This window comes from Arabidopsis thaliana, chromosome 3 (assembly GCF_000001735.4).
Source record: "Arabidopsis thaliana chromosome 3, partial sequence".
In the NCBI taxonomy this organism is placed as follows: Eukaryota; Viridiplantae; Streptophyta; class Magnoliopsida; order Brassicales; family Brassicaceae; genus Arabidopsis; species Arabidopsis thaliana.
In genome coordinates this window covers 8,131,240-8,147,318 of record NC_003074.8, presented here as the reverse complement: position 1 = coordinate 8,147,318, position 16,079 = coordinate 8,131,240, and the positions used below count along the sequence as shown (strand labels likewise).

The 16,079-nt window shown below is 34.6% G+C and overlaps 5 protein-coding genes, 2 long non-coding RNA genes, 1 other non-coding gene and 2 pseudogenes across 11 annotated transcripts; 2 read left to right on the top strand and 8 right to left on the bottom strand.

Annotated features, from left to right (window-relative positions):
* Positions 1-4,291: 4,291 nt before the first annotated feature.
* Positions 4,292-5,249, bottom strand: AT3G22961 (Paired amphipathic helix (PAH2) superfamily protein). The gene has a single exon (NM_001125207.2). The coding sequence runs from the start codon at positions 5,179-5,181 to the stop codon at positions 4,510-4,512; it is 672 nt and encodes a 223-aa protein (NP_001118679.1). The 5' UTR covers positions 5,182-5,249; the 3' UTR covers positions 4,292-4,509.
* Positions 5,250-5,266: 17 nt separating this feature from the next.
* Positions 5,267-8,134, bottom strand: PKP-ALPHA (Pyruvate kinase family protein). The gene is made up of 6 exons (NM_113196.3): positions 7,348-8,134; positions 7,158-7,248; positions 6,859-7,052; positions 6,545-6,666; positions 5,926-6,404; positions 5,267-5,849 (listed from the first exon to the last, which is right to left on the bottom strand). Exons 1-6 carry the CDS (start codon positions 7,948-7,950, stop codon positions 5,548-5,550), a joined length of 1,791 nt encoding a protein of 596 aa, NP_566720.1. The 5' UTR covers positions 7,951-8,134; the 3' UTR covers positions 5,267-5,547.
* A 219-nt stretch (positions 8,135-8,353) lies between these two features.
* AT3G22955 lies at positions 8,354-8,822 on the bottom strand (annotated as a pseudogene; the record flags this gene model as incomplete). Its single annotated transcript has 1 exon — positions 8,354-8,822.
* A 412-nt stretch (positions 8,823-9,234) lies between these two features.
* Positions 9,235-11,138, top strand: ARFC1 (ADP-ribosylation factor C1). 2 transcript variants are annotated; one of them, NM_001203022.1, is made up of 4 exons: positions 9,235-9,304; positions 9,394-9,549; positions 9,794-9,997; positions 10,596-11,138. In NM_001203022.1, exons 3-4 carry the CDS (start codon positions 9,806-9,808, stop codon positions 10,953-10,955), a joined length of 552 nt encoding a protein of 183 aa, NP_001189951.1. In that variant the 5' UTR covers positions 9,235-9,304; positions 9,394-9,549; positions 9,794-9,805; the 3' UTR covers positions 10,956-11,138. The 2 variants fall into 2 exon arrangements, with proteins under 2 accessions (NP_001189951.1, NP_188935.1); NM_113195.4 differs by having other exon boundaries at positions 9,777-9,997; positions 10,596-11,137.
* On the bottom strand, positions 10,433-10,616 carry AT3G04355. The gene has a single exon (NR_141089.1).
* On the bottom strand, positions 11,115-13,242 carry AGG2 (G-protein gamma subunit 2). The gene is made up of 4 exons (NM_180415.3): positions 12,725-13,242; positions 11,951-12,003; positions 11,826-11,870; positions 11,115-11,736 (listed from the first exon to the last, which is right to left on the bottom strand). The coding sequence occupies exons 1-4, from the start codon at positions 12,842-12,844 to the stop codon at positions 11,652-11,654; spliced, it is 303 nt and encodes a 100-aa protein (NP_850746.1). The 5' UTR covers positions 12,845-13,242; the 3' UTR covers positions 11,115-11,651.
* Positions 11,235-11,442, bottom strand: AT3G22945 (annotated as a pseudogene). Its single transcript has one exon.
* A 343-nt stretch (positions 13,243-13,585) lies between the features above and the next one.
* AT3G04335 lies at positions 13,586-14,030 on the top strand. Its single transcript, NR_141087.1, has 2 exons — positions 13,586-13,835; positions 13,928-14,030. It is a non-coding gene; the product is annotated as an other RNA (long non-coding RNA).
* Positions 13,685-13,958, bottom strand: AT3G04345. Its single transcript, NR_141088.1, has one exon. It is a non-coding gene; the product is annotated as an other RNA (long non-coding RNA).
* A 582-nt stretch (positions 14,031-14,612) lies between the features above and the next one.
* Positions 14,613-15,851, bottom strand: AT3G22940 (F-box associated ubiquitination effector family protein; the record flags this gene model as incomplete). Its single annotated transcript, NM_113194.1, has 1 exon — positions 14,613-15,851. The coding sequence occupies one exon, from the start codon at positions 15,849-15,851 to the stop codon at positions 14,613-14,615; it is 1,239 nt and encodes a 412-aa protein (NP_188934.1).
* Positions 15,852-16,079: the final 228 nt, after the last annotated feature.

The following is a 16,079-nucleotide window of genomic DNA, read 5'->3' as shown; positions in this document are numbered from 1 at the left end:
TTGTTTTTAATATACATGTTGTTTAATTCATAGGGCAAAGACAATAACGCGAGAAAGCGAAGGTTAGACAATTCAACACGGTTACCGTTCACCTATTTGATGTATATATGTATGTATTTTTGTAATAAACATACTTAACCTCAAGACTTATTAACTATCATTGAGTAGACTTTAGAGAATATTGTTGTATTAAACATGTTTGGCCTACTTTGAATGCTACACATAGATGTAACGTAACTTATGTTAGAGATCGAAGAATACAATATACAGTATATACGATTAGACTCCATATTTTGGTTATCATCAATCAATAATATTGTTGTCATCGAGTCTTGCCTTTTAACTCGAAGTTTATATTATACTTTTAAAGGTCTGTATATATTATGACAATATCATATTATCTAATTAACAATAACATAAATAAAATAGATTGTAATTCTTTTATCTTCGCACGTATTATATTCACTTTTACAAAGTTATATAGATTGTGTTTTCTCAAAAGAAAAAATAATCAATTAGATTGTGTACTCTTAAACACAAATCAAAATTGCATATAAAGTATCCAAAGCGATAGAAAGAAAAAATTTTCCTCGTTTTCTTCTAAAAGTGTGTATACTTATACAGTTGAAGTTGTACATGAACCCAAACAACTTGATAAATCTAGTAATTTAATGAATAATGTTAAGTGCATTTATACGTTAATATGAATTACATCAATTAATATCTCTTTCACGGGGCTCGAACCAGGACAATATGAATTACATCAATTAAAAACTTGATAAATCTAAGAGATATTTTTGATGTTAAAAAAAAACATGAAAATAGAAGCATTTATTAAGTTTTAAAATTTAATATGATAGTAATTTTTATTATGTGGATATATATATCATCTACGTAAGAGAGTTTATGATTATATATGATTAAGAGATTTTGTACTATATCATTACATAACTCATCATCACTCATCAATCTTTTTTTTGTTAATTGTGTTCTCTGAAATTGGAGTTTTGAGTTTTGACCATTTAAATAAATATAATATCTATAGAAACGTATGTACTATGTAACGTCTAACACGATCCAAACCCATGAACAGAGTCTAATTCATATCTAGTCGTATAGTTTCAAACTCTTGATCTGTGCCAAAATAAAATTAACTAAGCTATTGACTTTCTACACTGATCCAAAGACACTATATACAAATTGTACATCTGATATTATTTTGAAAGCTTTTTTTTTTTGGGCAAACATATTATATTGAAAGCCTAAATAACTCTTTTTCATGTAAGAACTTTAATTTTCCTGGGTTTGGCGAACTCTTTTTTAATTTGGTGGTTTAGGCAGAAGTTCAGGTATGACTCTTTTTCGTTTTCGGTGGATTGGGTTTTAATAAATGGTTTTGCTCAAACCTAACAAATAGTTCAATTTAAAAACACATCCTAGTATGTGAGGTTGAAATTGAAAATGTAGTAAATCTTTGCTTTTTGTGAGATTCATAGGTTCATGTTGAATTCACAATGAATCTTAAACGTTTTTTTATAATTGTTTTGAAACATAGGGACTATTATTTTATATTCTTGAGTCTTTTGAAATAATTTGTTATTTCGTGACGATAAATAACACTTTGAAAGTCATATGGTAAGAATAATGCGAAAATTTCGGAGAATAAACAAATATATTTTTATTTTTTCAAAACAAGAAGAAATTAATAAGTTTGTTACAGTACAAAATAAAAATGGGAAACGTCATCATCTTAAAATATCCCCATTGGTTGGCCTACCCCATTTCAATATTCCATAAGTTTAAATCTAACCTTATCTTAGTTATCAATCTACTCTTTAAATTTTTTATATTCATTACATTCATTTCTACACTCTTATTATGATTTTTTTTTTGGGATCACTTCCTACTATGCCGGTATATAATGTATTTATACGCATTATATCGTTTCATATTATTACATTCATGCACATGTCTGACAACAAACATAGAAACGTACATGTAGATCAATAAGTTTGTTGCATAAGAAGCATTCTCGAAGATGCTTTGAAATTTCAGGAATTTCAATAAATACAAAGTCAATAAACTTTAGAGTAAATATTTATATATCACATATGATCAAAGACGTAAGTACAATGGTATTGTTGGAGTTTTTATTGACCGATCACCATATCTTAAAATTCTGAATCCGGATAAAATGCAGAATCGAATAAACAAAAATAAAAGTAAGTGGACCCTTGAAATAAAATAAATAAATAAAAATATATATTATATGATTGCTTGCACACATGGATAAGAGAAAAATGAGTTTAGGGTTAGAGATCAGTGATCAGATCTGAATATTAAATTTAGCAAATCAGAAAAGGACTGAAGAAGACATAAAGGCTTTTGATAATGAAGGTCTTGTCCATACTTATAGTCATATATCTATGTGGATGTTGTAATGATAATACTGATATCATGGTTATATATTTTTTACACAAATATATATACTGCTTTACATAATCATTACCCTACCTGTTTTTTGCTTCTTTTTGTTTTTGGAGTTTTGTTGCTGTTTCTTTTGAAAATATTCCTATTTTTCTGGTAATTCAGATTTGTGCAGACAAAACAAAGCACGTATATACATATTTGCTAAAGGAAGCATTTTAAAGAGAGTTGCTTATTTAGTGAAGATTGGATCTTTTGATTAGTTGAGGTATTTAGAGAAGATAACCTAAAAATAGTTGAACCAAAGACAGACTTTTCTCATGCAATGTAACAAATTATTTCCAATAATACATTTGTTATTTATCATAAAAGTGGGTGGTATATGTACGATGTTCATCATAATTTAGTGGTTGAATTCACAGCCAATAACATGGATAGAATTTCTTAATTTATTGTTTGCTATTGTTGGTGTTGTTGTCTCTATTATCAATTTATTACATTGTTTGTATATGTCTTTATAATTCGGACCCGTAAAGTATTAACTACTTAATTAAAGGTCCCTATTCTGACTATATATAATAATTGAATTATTGAACTGTTTCATGATTAATCTAAAACTTGTGAGTCTTTTGCATTTAAAATATATGATTGGGTCCATTTGCTTCTATTTTAATAGAAATGGGACCATTGGTTTAAGTGATGCAAACAGTAGAAGGGAAGATATGATCAAATCCTCCAATATTATTTGATTTACATTAATTTAATCTAAACTATATAAAAATTACGTTCTCTAATCTAGTGGATTAATTTAAACCACCAGCTTAGTTTTTATACTTGACGCATTCAATTATGTTGATATGTTTCTCATTAGTGTCGGAGTGTAAAATTGGTGTTGCAAAATAGTTAAAATCATTCTTTGAGTGAGTTTCACGGTTTAATTTCGGAATATTGAACATAGAAACGATTGGTCAAGAGGACCCCAAAACTTTCGGAAAGATATTAAAATGAACCGTTGTGACAAGTAAGTCCGTAAAAGTAGTTTATATCACATTTTAGAAATTTTATCAATTGCCAATTTTTTTTTTGAATAACTTTCAAAAAGATAAACAGACATTTGTTCTTTTTTTTTGTAATAGAAATACTACTTTTAAAAAGAAATTACTATTTGAGATAGAGCTACGATTTTTTTATTCTTTCGATCAACACTTTTTATTTATTTTAAATTAAATTTATCAACTAGTTCTGAGGGTAAATTTATATATTTGAACCTAAAATAGAGATATTCTTGGAAAAAATAACATATAAGTGTAGTAGTTCTACAAATTATACACAAATAAGTGATTGTTTTTGTAACTCACAGCACCATCTTTTTTGTTTCACTCGAGGCCTCGACCAAAAAAATTTGGTTTAACTTTGATTGGGGCGAACTAATATATCTCTCTCACCGGTCCATAGCAATAACAACATCAAAAAGCAATATATTGACGATGATTATATATTCGAAGATGTTGGGTTAAAACCTGCGGGCCTAAATGGGCCAAACATTAGAAAATAAGCCCGTCATCCTTAGAATGTAGAATCCCGAGTTTACGTAGCAAGCAAAGAAGGCATCAATGTATAAGTGTGTTAAGTGTGAAAATTGACGAAAATAGGCAAAAAGGACAAGAACATTTAAAGGCATTGTGTTTGTTATGTTTATGGTATCAGAGTCTTTTAAGAAGTTTTCATGAACTTTTTGATAACCAAAGTGTATCAGAAGTTTTCATAAACTTCCTAAACACGTTTTTAAATCAAGTGTGCATAAAAACTTTGAAAAAGGATTCATTACGCCCTCCTAAGAAAACAACGTTTTTTTTTTTTTTTTGGTGAATAGAAAACAACATTGGAAGACTCGAATGCAAAGAAACATAACGAGATTCACAATCACAATCACAATGTAGCCACAAATCAATAATAAAAAAAAAAGACTAGAAAAATAAAAGAAACAAAACTCTCTTCACTTGTTCACATTGCTCTTTAGTTCTTGACGGTCATAGCTTCGTTTTTACCTTAAATTCTTTCGCATCAGTCATCTTCGTCTTCTTACTCTTGCATCAGTCTCTTCTTCTTCACTTGATCCAGATCATACTGACTCTTTGAAACGTATTTCCCATTTAAAAACTCATCAGAGGATGATAATTCCTCTTCAGTTTCAAGTCTAGTCTTATACTCTTCTGCCCCCGCCTCAAAACCACGTTTCGGTTTTTTGAGTAAACGGGAATCAACTAGAAACAATATGAACTCCTCTTTAAGAGATGCGTGATCGCAGAGAATCACGTCGAGTTGTTCAACCAAATCCACAATATCACCGCCAAACACCAGCTGATTTAGGAACGCACCGTGTAAACCCTTTCCCAAACCTTCCACTTTCTTCATCAACTCAACCGTGCGTTCTACGTCTGATTTTGCCGAGTTACAATCCTTCTCTGTGATAGGTGAATCTAATAGAAGAAGCTGATGGAATTCTTGGAGCAGAGCGTCGTGGTTACGAAGAATAGAAGCGACTTTGGTTTTGAGATCGATGTAACTTAAAGACTTAGATCGATAAGACTTCATTGCATTTAAAAATTTAACGATGATTGTCTTATCATCCAACTCTTTAACTTTTTTCACGAACTCGCAACTCCGTTGAATCTCTTCTTCCGAACAATCCGACGGAGTTTCATAAAAATCTCTCTCTTGATTCTTCATCCGAGGTCTCTTGCAACTTTTCATGTTTGTTCAAATATCTTCTCTAATGGAGAGGCGATTCTAATTGTGATTATATATACACTATTTATAATATAGGGTTATGGTATATATTCGAACTCATCCTATTTGGGTTTACATATATATCCTAACAAAAAGATAAAACAAAAGGACTAAATGATAGAATCGAATATTTGAATAAGATTACTGATATTATTGAAAACCAAAAACAAACAGTACACACTACAAACAAAGCTTACACATTACTGTTGTTAACAAACCGAAGATGATGATGCCTCTGGAATCTAATGTAAGAGTAGTCTAAAAACAGTAACAAAAGTAGGAAACAAAACACTCTTTTGCGGGATTGCGAAATTGTATAAAGAGAGAGAATTACGGGACGTTCATTACCTGGATTGATTGCAGCATGTCCGAGACTGCGATCACGAGGTCACCAGATTTGATCATACCTCTTGATTTCAGTAACGAGAATGTTTTGTTCAAGTTGCTTTCCATGTCGTCTGAGAAGCTGAGACGGAATGGGATAAGTCCCCATTGTAGGTTTAAGCGTCTTCTCACTGAGGTTGTGGTTGTGAAAGCAAAGATCGGGCAGTCCGGGCGACATCGGGAGACCAGTGATGCCATGTGTCCGCTCGTTGTGTAAACGAAAACCGCGTCCACTCCAAGATTGTTAGCTGCAAGTTTTTGGATAGTAAAATGAGACACTAAAGACATATTGCCTTCTATGGAAAACAAAGAACCTAAATTTACCCATTTTAGCAGCTGAGTTACAGATCTCTTCTGAGATTTTGTCTGAAAATGAAGAGCCTATGGCTTGAAGCGGTACAGACTCATGGCGTTTCTCTTCCCTCCACCATCTCTCGATTCTTAAACTGACAGTCCTTAGAACCGTGAGCGCCTTGTCTGGGAATTGTCCCATAGCTGATTCTCCAGAGAGCATCAATGCATCTGATCTTTGTCTTACTGCTTCAGACACGTCGGCAACTTCTGCTCTGGTTGGAGTTGGGTACTCAATCATGGACTCCAATAGCTGTGAAGCGACAATGACGGGTTTGTTAAGAGCTCTGCATACTTGGACGATTCTCTGTTGAGCTGCTGGAACTTGCTCAAGAGGTATCTGAGCTCCCAGATCTCCTCTTGCAACCATGGCCCCATCTGATGCTAGAATAATTTCTTCCAAATTGGTCAGTGAATCGATACTCTCGATCTTTGCAATCACTCCAATTTCCCTGCATCATAGTTGAATACAACATCAAAATAAAACTATAACTAAAGATGGTGAATACATGACGCAAAACCCAATCCCAAAGTAGATCATATGTTTCCTGTACAGTAGTATGATGTGTTGATATTGAGCATGTTTACTTACCCTCCACGGGAACGAGCAGCAAGATAACTTTTAAGGTGATTAATGACTTCAGCCGACTTGACAAACGATACAGCAATGAAATCCACACCTTCAGCAATTCCAAAATCAATATCCAACCAGTCCTGAATATAAAGAATTGAGGTATCATCAGTGAAAATGAGTATGTTTTCCCTCAGGTATCATCTGTTTTGCTAACATGGACTCATCTAGTTTCCAAAAGTGTACATCTTCACCATTGCTTTGATCCCTCCCAAATTTACCAAGTAAAGTGAATCATAATTCAAAGCTTAAAGGGAAGATACAAAATTACAAACCTTGGAAGAAATTGTTGGAAGCATGGCATTACGCTCTCGTACAAGACTTCCATCTCTCCAAAACGTCAAGTTAGCTCGAGGAAGCAACAATCCAGGATCGGTACATAGACACTTAACATCAGGACCAATCTTCTCAATCACTTCAAATCTCACCATCCCACCATCAACCAAAAGTTCATCCCCAACTCTTACATCTACACCACACACAAAGACCAAATGATTCCTATTTCATACGCAGTCACCATAATATTCATCTAATGTTTTCACTTCCACTTTTACATAAACATAATTGCATATACCTTCAGCGAAACCATCGTAGCTAACACTAATGGTACGTTCAGGACGAGAAGAATCAAAAGCTCTAACAGTGAAAGTCCAAACCTCACCATCCTGTAAAAATGTCATCACCACCAAAGCTTAAACATCTAAATCACAAACACAGCAATGTCTACATCGAATTCAAATCAAAATAAGAAGAGATTAAACAACCTCTGCTTTAGCTGAAGCTTCACCACCAAGATCTCCCATATGAATCTCACTACCTTCAGTATCCATCATAATAGCAACCGCAAAGCCTTTCTCCTCATTAAGCCTCCGAACACTACGAATCACACCGCGGTGCCAATCACGCGTACCGTGACACATATTAAGCCTTGCCACATTCATACCTCCCACAGCAAGCGCCTCAAGCTGCTCAAATCCACAAGTCGCCGGTCCGATCGTACAGATCAGCTTCGTCCTCCTCGTACTTCTAAATCCATTCTCCTTAAGCTCAGCTTCCGTCACAGTATCAACCTCAATCCCAGACGTATCAGTCGTAACCGCCGTAGCGACAACGGATCTCTCATCAGACTTCACAGCACCAGTACCGTTAGGTGAGAGAAGTACTTGCGAGGATGATGATGAGGACGATGAATCGAGATCCGGTGAAGGAGATGATGACGAGGAGGCTCTGATGGAAGTGTATTTGATGGTTGTTAGAGGGAAGCGACGGAAGGAGATAGAGGAGAGAGGACGGTTGAATTGTGAGTGAGGGAGATGGAGAAGGTGAGGAGTGTGTGAAGGAGTGGAGAATTGAATAGACTGAGACATGGTTTCGCCGGCGACGGAGGAAGAGAGATCGGAGAAATCGAAATCGAAATCTCAGGACAGTTGGCTCTGAGGAGAATGAAGGCGGAGATATCGAAGTGTGAGAGTGTTGAATTTGGATTTTTTTTTTTTTTTCTGATATGATAGGACTTTGGGAGAGAGGTTATATTTGGAATATTTGTATTTGTATTTATATATATATTCTATGTTTTGGTGCCGTCGAGGCTGTATGTAAAATAAGTGTACCTACCCACCTAAGAATGATCAAATTAGATTTTGTGATTATTACTATTATTATTTTTAATAAAATATTAAATTCGACCAAGAAAAAATAAAGTTAGGATACATCAAATGTAACTTTTCCAAAATTGTTTTGAAATTAGATTATACAAGAGAGGTTTTAAGGACTTTTAGATGCAAACCATGTTTGGAGATTTGGTTCGTATCTACTATATTTCTCCTTTCAAATGATTGAGAGTTTTTTTTTTTTCCAGCTTATCTATTCACTTAGGAAGATGTGTGATAAGAATCAGAGTTTTATTGTGTGTTTTTTTTATTGCGTTCTCGCCAAATCGAATGAACCATTATTTGAAAACTGTATTAGAGGAAGAATATATGGATTCTGTTACAGTGATCAGAAGTAATAATAATGACTAGAGCTTGCCATATTGTAGAGAATCGTCACTAGAGTAGTGGTTTCGCTAGGGAGGACCAGACTGCCGACGAGTACTTACAGCTGAAAAACAAGTGCTCTCGTGTCTCGATAAGAGTGTTACATAACACACATGTTCGATTCAAGTTCACATTCCAAGCCTTCATTGAATCTAATGTAGAGAGTCGATTCCGCATTGCTAGCCATATACAAAAAGAGAACTATCAACTATGATAGGATCTAAAAAATCCAATTAGACTTTTCTAGAACTATTATATATATATATATATATATATATATATATATATATATATATATATTTTAAATCATCGTATACAATAACAAAAATAAGATTCGTTACCAAAATTAGCACAAATTTAATAATAAAATAATCAATATAAGCATTTAATTAACATTTCACACGATCGTATTATAACCATGATTTCAAATTATAATTAAATTTGTTATTTTAAATCCTCAATATAATTTACTTCTATTTAATTTTATATACTTCTGTGGGCCGAGAAAATGTAATTGTTATAATCTAAAATATATGGAAAGGCCCTAAGCCCGTTTGAGTTTTTTTTTTTCTCGTTTAAAAACATCTTTGTGGATTTCAAGTCTTCAACAATGTTCGTCTTTGGCGTCGTGGCTAATGGCGGTGACGTGTTCGGTGCCATTACGGTAGAGGCTGCAGCCGTTTGGGTAAGTAAAAGAAAACATTACTATATAGTTTTCATTTTAATATTTGTTATATTAAAAGTTATTAATAATTTAGATCATCATATTTACAGTTTTGACATTGTTTCCCGCATACTTTTCTTCTTCTTCTTCTCTCCACCCATCTGCTTTAAGGAAGGAACCTCAAAAGCTTACAAAATAGTAGAAGAAGAACTTTTTTTGATCTCCGATTCTTACCTCTGCAATCTTCAGATTCTAGCTGATTCAAGGTTTGATCACAAATTTCCCGATTTGTATATATATAATTTAGATTTGGTTAACTTTATCGAATCTGGGATCGTTGTATCCAAATCTGATCTGGGCTTCTCTGATTCAATTACTTGGGTTTGTAAAATTGATGGGTCAATTTAAAGGATGTATCTTTAGGGTTTCTCGATTTCACTCTGTTTGTAGAACAATTTGATCGTAAAAGTAATGATGTGTTTTATTTGATTAGGATCTTGTTTGTGATAGAAATTGGAGGAGATGGGAGCATTCATGTCGAGGTTTTGGTTCATGATGTTTCCTGCAAAAGAGTATAAGATTGTTGTTGTTGGTTTGGATAATGCTGGTAAAACGACGACGCTTTATAAACTTCATTTGGGTGAAGTTGTTACTACTCATCCTACTGTTGGTAGCAATGTTGAAGAGCTTGTCTACAAGAATATTCGCTTTGAGGTACTGGACTCTTTCTTTATTCATTTGGGTGAAGTTGTTTCTTAGCTTCTTATCTAGGGACGTGTTTTAGAAGTTTGAAACTTTATGGATGTTTCTTAAATTTGCCATTGCCATCTTTTGATTGTGTTATTGTCCCTAGCTATGTTTCTTGCTTGGGTGTGTGCATTTTTCTCGTTGAAAAATGGATGATGTTTTTGTCTAAGTTCTTGTCATGATTGGTTGAGAAGGTGTCAGAAACTCATAATGAACGTTTTCGTATGTGCGATTTATGGTTTTGTATAGTAAATTTTTGTAGATGTTGTTTATCTAGCTTGTTTGTTATACCGGAGGAACTGTTTGCTATTTCCCATTAGCTTAGTTTTTTTGCCAGAGGACTGTTTGGAACATCTTTATACAGTGGTCAAAGTCATGGCCTGAGATGAATTCATCTCTGTTTTATGACAATCTGCATGTGTTCTTATATGTCAAAACTCAATGATGAATATAAACGTAACTAAACTTACTAAAGTTTGAATTGTTTCCTGTCAAAAACTAACTGTTGGACACTGGCAATCGAATATTTGAGGCGATGTTTACTTTTATGATATGTTGTCTTTAGGTATGGGATCTTGGTGGGCAAGATAGGCTAAGAACTTCATGGGCAACATACTATCGTGGAACACATGCTGTGATTGTGGTTATAGATAGCACAGACAGAGCCAGAATCTCTTTCATGAAAGATGAGCTAGCCAGGTTACTTGGTCATGAGGATCTTCAAAACTCGGTCATACTAGTTTTTGCAAACAAACAGGATCTGAAAGACGCAATGACTCCTGCTGAGATCACGGATGCACTTAACCTTCACAGTATCAAGAACCATGATTGGCATATTCAAGCAAGTTGTGCGGTTACTGGAGAAGGATTGTATGATGGGCTCGGTTGGATTGCCCAAAAAGTTACCGGTAAAGCCACGAGTTAAGGGGAAACCAGAACTGAATCAGAGAGAGTACGTACTATTCTTCTTTGTTTCTTTTGTCTCCTTCATATGTTCTTTAACATTGTATCCTCTTGACTTTTATGTAACAAGCTTCAACTATTTTGGTTGCTCTCATTGAAACTGTGTCCAGAATTTTCATATATGGAAGAAAAAAATCTTGTTTTGTTTCAGATTTAAAACTACCACCAAACTCAAAATCCAAACGAACTAAAAACAAAAACAGAGCAACCATTAAAACAAGACAAGACACCATTGTAGCCTCTCTCAGAGCTCACCACAGTCTGCGATAACCACCGGCTTGGAAGGAATCCTGTTCAAAGTTCCAACCTCGTCTTCAATGCTCCTGAGCACGTCGAGTCCTTCAACAACTTGCCCGAACACGACATGTAAACCATCGAGAAACGAGAACTTTTCCAAGACAATCTGGAACTGAGATGCATTGGTGTGGGGATCACCGACGGCCACTGTGCTAGATTTTCTTGTGGTGGCGTGAATTTGGCACTGTGGTCTTCTTAAATTAAGAGACACATCAAGATCAATAGATTTTTTACTGCACAAATGAATCAATTTTTTTTTTTGCCAATTACATCAAATTCACTGCCGCGGGAACGTAAAAACACAAACTCACTCTTCTGGAAGAAGTAGAGACAAAAATATTTTGAGAGAAGGAAAGGAAGATCAAAGAATGGAGCAGCCACATCGTTTTGCTTCTTTAGGGCCTTCGAACCATTGATCCCATGTCGCATTCACCGGACCTGTTGTTCTGCAAGTAGTCACAAAAGCAAACATATCAGACCTAATCATCTCACAGTCTATTGAAATGAAACTATCAGAAAACAGAAGAAGAATTACTCGGGAAGAAGAGGATCGGGTTTGCTGTCAACACTGTCTAAGAACCTGCATCCATTCGAGAAACTAGTCAAGCTTGTGGAATGATTATTCGTGAACCGGATATCAGTTATGTAACAAGTTCTTACTCTTTGCAGGATGCTGATGCATTGTCCATCTTCTCAAGCTGCTCCAGCTCTTCCTGAATATAATAAATGAAGGAAGAAAGTTAAAACCTTGTAACGCTTTTAAGCAAGCATTTGAGTTCACAAATGTCATAACAGCTACGTAGACAAGAGCTTAAACCTCAAGGGATCAAGAGTCAAGATATTATTACACCTGAATGAAATATGCTCAAGAGCTTAAACTACATTTCAGTTTCACTCCTCACCATTCTTGAACCTTCCTAATTACTGACCCTGGTGATTTGTTTTATCAACAGAAGCATATTGTTCGCAAAGGATCTACTCTCTCACTCAAGTAACATTTAGCATCACAAAAATCTCTTTAAAAGGAGACAGTTCTACACTACATTTCTTAAAGTCAGATCGATTCCATTAATCTAAGATCCAATCTTGTTAAGCATATAAAAAGGAACTATATCAAGAGACAAGTACTATTAACTCACTAAAAGCAACCCCACAATACCAACTGCTACAACAAAACCTGTTTTTTTTTTTTCACTCATTGAATACCAACAACAACAAAAACCCCTAAATCAAATTGATTCCCAAAACTAAAAAAGTTTCAAACTTTGAAAGTCTCTACCGTACTCCACTCAGATTTATACTATTCCATCCAAAAAGAGCCGAAGCACAAAAACAACAGATTGATCCAATCTGTAATTATATGATATAATCAGCCAAAAGGCCCAAGCACGTCGAAACAAGAAAGGGTTTAAGATTAAGAGGAGAGTAAAATACCTCTAAGAATCGAGCTTCTTGTTCAAGCCTTTTGAGTTCAGCTTGAATCCTGTGTTTGCCTCTTGTATCAACGACCCGCCCGGATAGCTGACCCGACGAATTGGAGCTACCCGCTTCCATCAAAATTTCTCGAATTCAACCCTCAAAATAAAAATCGAAACTTTAACAAAAACAGATAAGAACCACAATTTTACTCAGACTAAAAGATCGCCATTTGAATATGGGAAACTCATAAACCTTCACAAAACCCCATTTGTTACTGGTTGGATACAAAAATTACAAGGATTCAGAATCAAACAGATCTTGAGAACTCCAACAAACAAAGAGAATAGAAGCAAATTTTATGAGGGGGCAAATAGAAAATTCAAAGTTATGAGTTGGGGAGACTTGAAAAAGAGCTTTTCCGATGATCGAAAGGCGAGAGAAAAAAATATATATAAAAGTTGCGATTTTGAAAAAGACGAAAGTCGACGGAAATAAGAAAAACAAAACATTATTTCAGTCTTGATGGCCATAAACATAAAACTTTCTTCTTGAAACCTCAATAACTCATGTTTATTTTTTTAAAAAGTTAACCAATCATAAAATAGACCATATAATATATATATATAATTATAAAAATAAAAAAATCTATAATTTGCATAAAATTTTGAAAACATTCGAAACAAAAATTTCTCCAAAACACTTATATTGTGAAACTAAGGGAATGTTATTTTCATACTAATCATCTTGCACATTTTTCTTTCTTTATATATTCCCCATAATATTTTATTTCTCGTCATGATCGATCATTCCATGGATCCACATTAATTATCTTTAATCCAATATGTTTTATTATTTCTAGTTTTAACTTCAAAGCTTTTTTTTTTTTTTCTCAGCACATATAAGAATTGATTTTTATTTCCTAATTAATGATGATCCCCATTAGGCCATTATGCACCAAGATCTTCTAAAGAGATACATATCGGACAGAAGAATAGTCAGAAGTACAAATGGTCTGGTTTAAAATATTTGCTACTCAGAAGGTGAGGCAGATTTGACTGAAGAAGATGTTTATGAAGATAACGACCTAAGAAGAAGAGGATGTGGAAGACTTCCAAGATGTCAAAGAGTAAGAAGTTGAATATATATCCCAAAATGGTGGATGGTAATCTTTTAGTTTGAGCATGAACAACTTGCTCTTGTCTTTGATGTTTCCAAGGACTGATAATGCACCTGACCCTCTCACTAAAAAGACTCTGCTACTGAAATTCTGCTAGATAGATATATCGACAATGCCATCTAGTCGAGTCGCTGGTTCGGTTTTAAAAACTTTGTAGAGACTAGGCCAGATAACAGAAGCTATCTCTAAATTATATTATCGAAAACCTGAGGTTCCACCATCTTTAAATTTTAAAAATCTGATTAATATCATGTCCTTTAGCATGAAGCCATGTAATATATATATTTTTTTTTTTGATAAGAATGTAAATATCATATAAAATGAAAGTTTAGGAGTTACAAGAAGCAAAACCTACAAACATGGTCCCATGCCAAAAAAAGGAAAAAAACATGGAAGCATAATCCTTTCGAGATTCATCGCATCAACTAAACCTTAAGCGATGAGGCTCTTAGTAAGAAGATGAAGAAAACTCGATCTAAAGACTCCCCTAAGCAAGAAAGTGGCAACAAAAAAGAGCGGTCTAAACTATTGATCGACAAAAAAGCGCACAGGAAGTCCTTTCAACAATGGCCCGAAACAAACTGAGACGGAGCTATACGGGCAAAAATCGGCTGGCAATGCTTTCTCACTCTACCAAGCTCCTGATGAAGCCATGTAATATTTAGTAAAGTATCAGTCTAAAACATAGCAGTAATAAATCGAAGTACGAGCCAAGAAACATAAATCTTACTGTTGATGACATTCAAGTGACATACTTAATGTCCAAGAACTTTGGGTTTTAAGTGCGCGAAGTTTCGATATGTTTCGAACATATTGACGCTTTTCTAACTTGCTTTGCTGTTTCCTTTGGAATCCTGCAGGTTTCTTGATTTGCACTAAACTCGGAACATAAGAGCACACAAGTGGGCAACGTCTTTTATTAACCGGTTCTCCGAGATCAACTTGTCCACCATATCCAGCCTCTCCCATGATGTGAACTGTGTCGCCGCGATCCAAAGTTTTATCAAAAATCATAGCAACTTTCTTCTCCTCGTCGATGAAAAAACTACCATATGTCAGTGAACTCGGAATCTCATCACCCAAATCAACATTCACTGTCAAGAACTTGCTCCACAATACCTCATTGGCCTCAATCTTAATCGTAATCCAAACCTCAACAACATCCTCGTGACAAACTAAAGCCGCAAGCTTCTCCTCTCTAACACAAGCTAGAGTAACAACACCATCCAAATCACTAAACGGCAAAAGCAGAAGCGGACCAAACCTCTCACTTGTGAAATCAAAACAGATTATATGATCAGCATTGAGAAAAAGGTCAGAGTTCCTTTTTTTAGCACACCAGTAAGTGTTTCCCTTGAGAGTAACACCACGGTTACCACAATTTATCAACCAATGTGGAGTAGTAACATCAAGAGTCGTCCATAAATCAGACTCAAAATCATAGATTTCATACCACAAAACAACGTTGTCTCGAGGGTAATGGAATTCATAATCTATAAACCTCAAGATCTTGTGGTTGCGTCTCTTGTTGTCGTATCCAATAGCGTACCTGTACATGTCACATCCCTGGGGTATTTCGAAAGAACATCTGGGTTTGATCCACCTTGTTTGTCCCCAATACGGGTTCCAAACAACAAGACTAAAGTTATCATCTTTCAAGATACATAACAACAAACCCTCACAGTGAAAAACTTGAGATATCTTGACTTGTTCTGAATCTGAATCGTCGTTTAGACAAATACGTTTACCTTTAATCTCTACAGAAGTATCACTGCCGAAGAAGAAGCTCACTAAATGAAGATTGTGATCCATCAACACGACCATCTGAGACTCTCCTTCTCTTGCTGCTGCTGCTTTACTAATAAAGCTCCGATTTTTGAATAAAGAGTCCCACTTTTTGCAAGTCGATCTCACTGCTCTCGTAGACTTCAATGGAAGTCTTGAGAGTATCTCTTCTAAGGGCATCTCCAACCACAACACTAAAATTGTGTTAGAATAACACTATATTTGGTGTGATTTTCACACTAAATTCTTTTTCATCTCCAACCACAACACCAAAAGTCACACTAAAAATACTATTCTCTATTATTATATTATTAACCTAAAATATGAATACTTTAAAAATACTTAATAATATTGAAACAAATGTTAGACAACAAATTATTACATTAAACAAATTTAATACAAAATAAA

Bases quoted from the DNA above. Each gene is read 5' to 3' on its own strand.
- AT3G22961 (NM_001125207.2), bottom strand. From the start codon at position 5,181: ATGAAAAGTTGCAAGAGACCTCGGATGAAGAATCAAGAGAGAGATTTT.
- PKP-ALPHA (NM_113196.3), bottom strand. From the start codon at position 7,950: ATGTCTCAGTCTATTCAATTCTCCACTCCTTCACACACTCCTCACCTT. The intron at 7,053-7,157 runs GTATATGCAATT...TGTGTGGTGTAG, and splicing joins CTACGATGGTTTCGCTGAAG to ATGTAAGAGTTGGGGATGAA. The intron at 5,850-5,925 runs GTAAATTTAGGT...AAAAACTTGCAG, and splicing joins TAACTCAGCTGCTAAAATGG to CTAACAATCTTGGAGTGGAC.
- ARFC1 (NM_001203022.1), top strand. From the start codon at position 9,806: ATGGGAGCATTCATGTCGAGGTTTTGGTTCATGATGTTTCCTGCAAAA. The intron at 9,998-10,595 runs GTACTGGACTCT...TGTTGTCTTTAG, and splicing joins ACAAGAATATTCGCTTTGAG to GTATGGGATCTTGGTGGGCA.
- AGG2 (NM_180415.3), bottom strand. From the start codon at position 12,844: ATGGAAGCGGGTAGCTCCAATTCGTCGGGTCAGCTATCCGGGCGGGTC. The intron at 11,871-11,950 runs GTAAGAACTTGT...GAATGGATGCAG, and splicing joins GCATCAGCATCCTGCAAAGA to GTTCTTAGACAGTGTTGACA. The intron at 11,737-11,825 runs GTAATTCTTCTT...GACTACTTGCAG, and splicing joins CCCGATCCTCTTCTTCCCGA to AACAACAGGTCCGGTGAATG.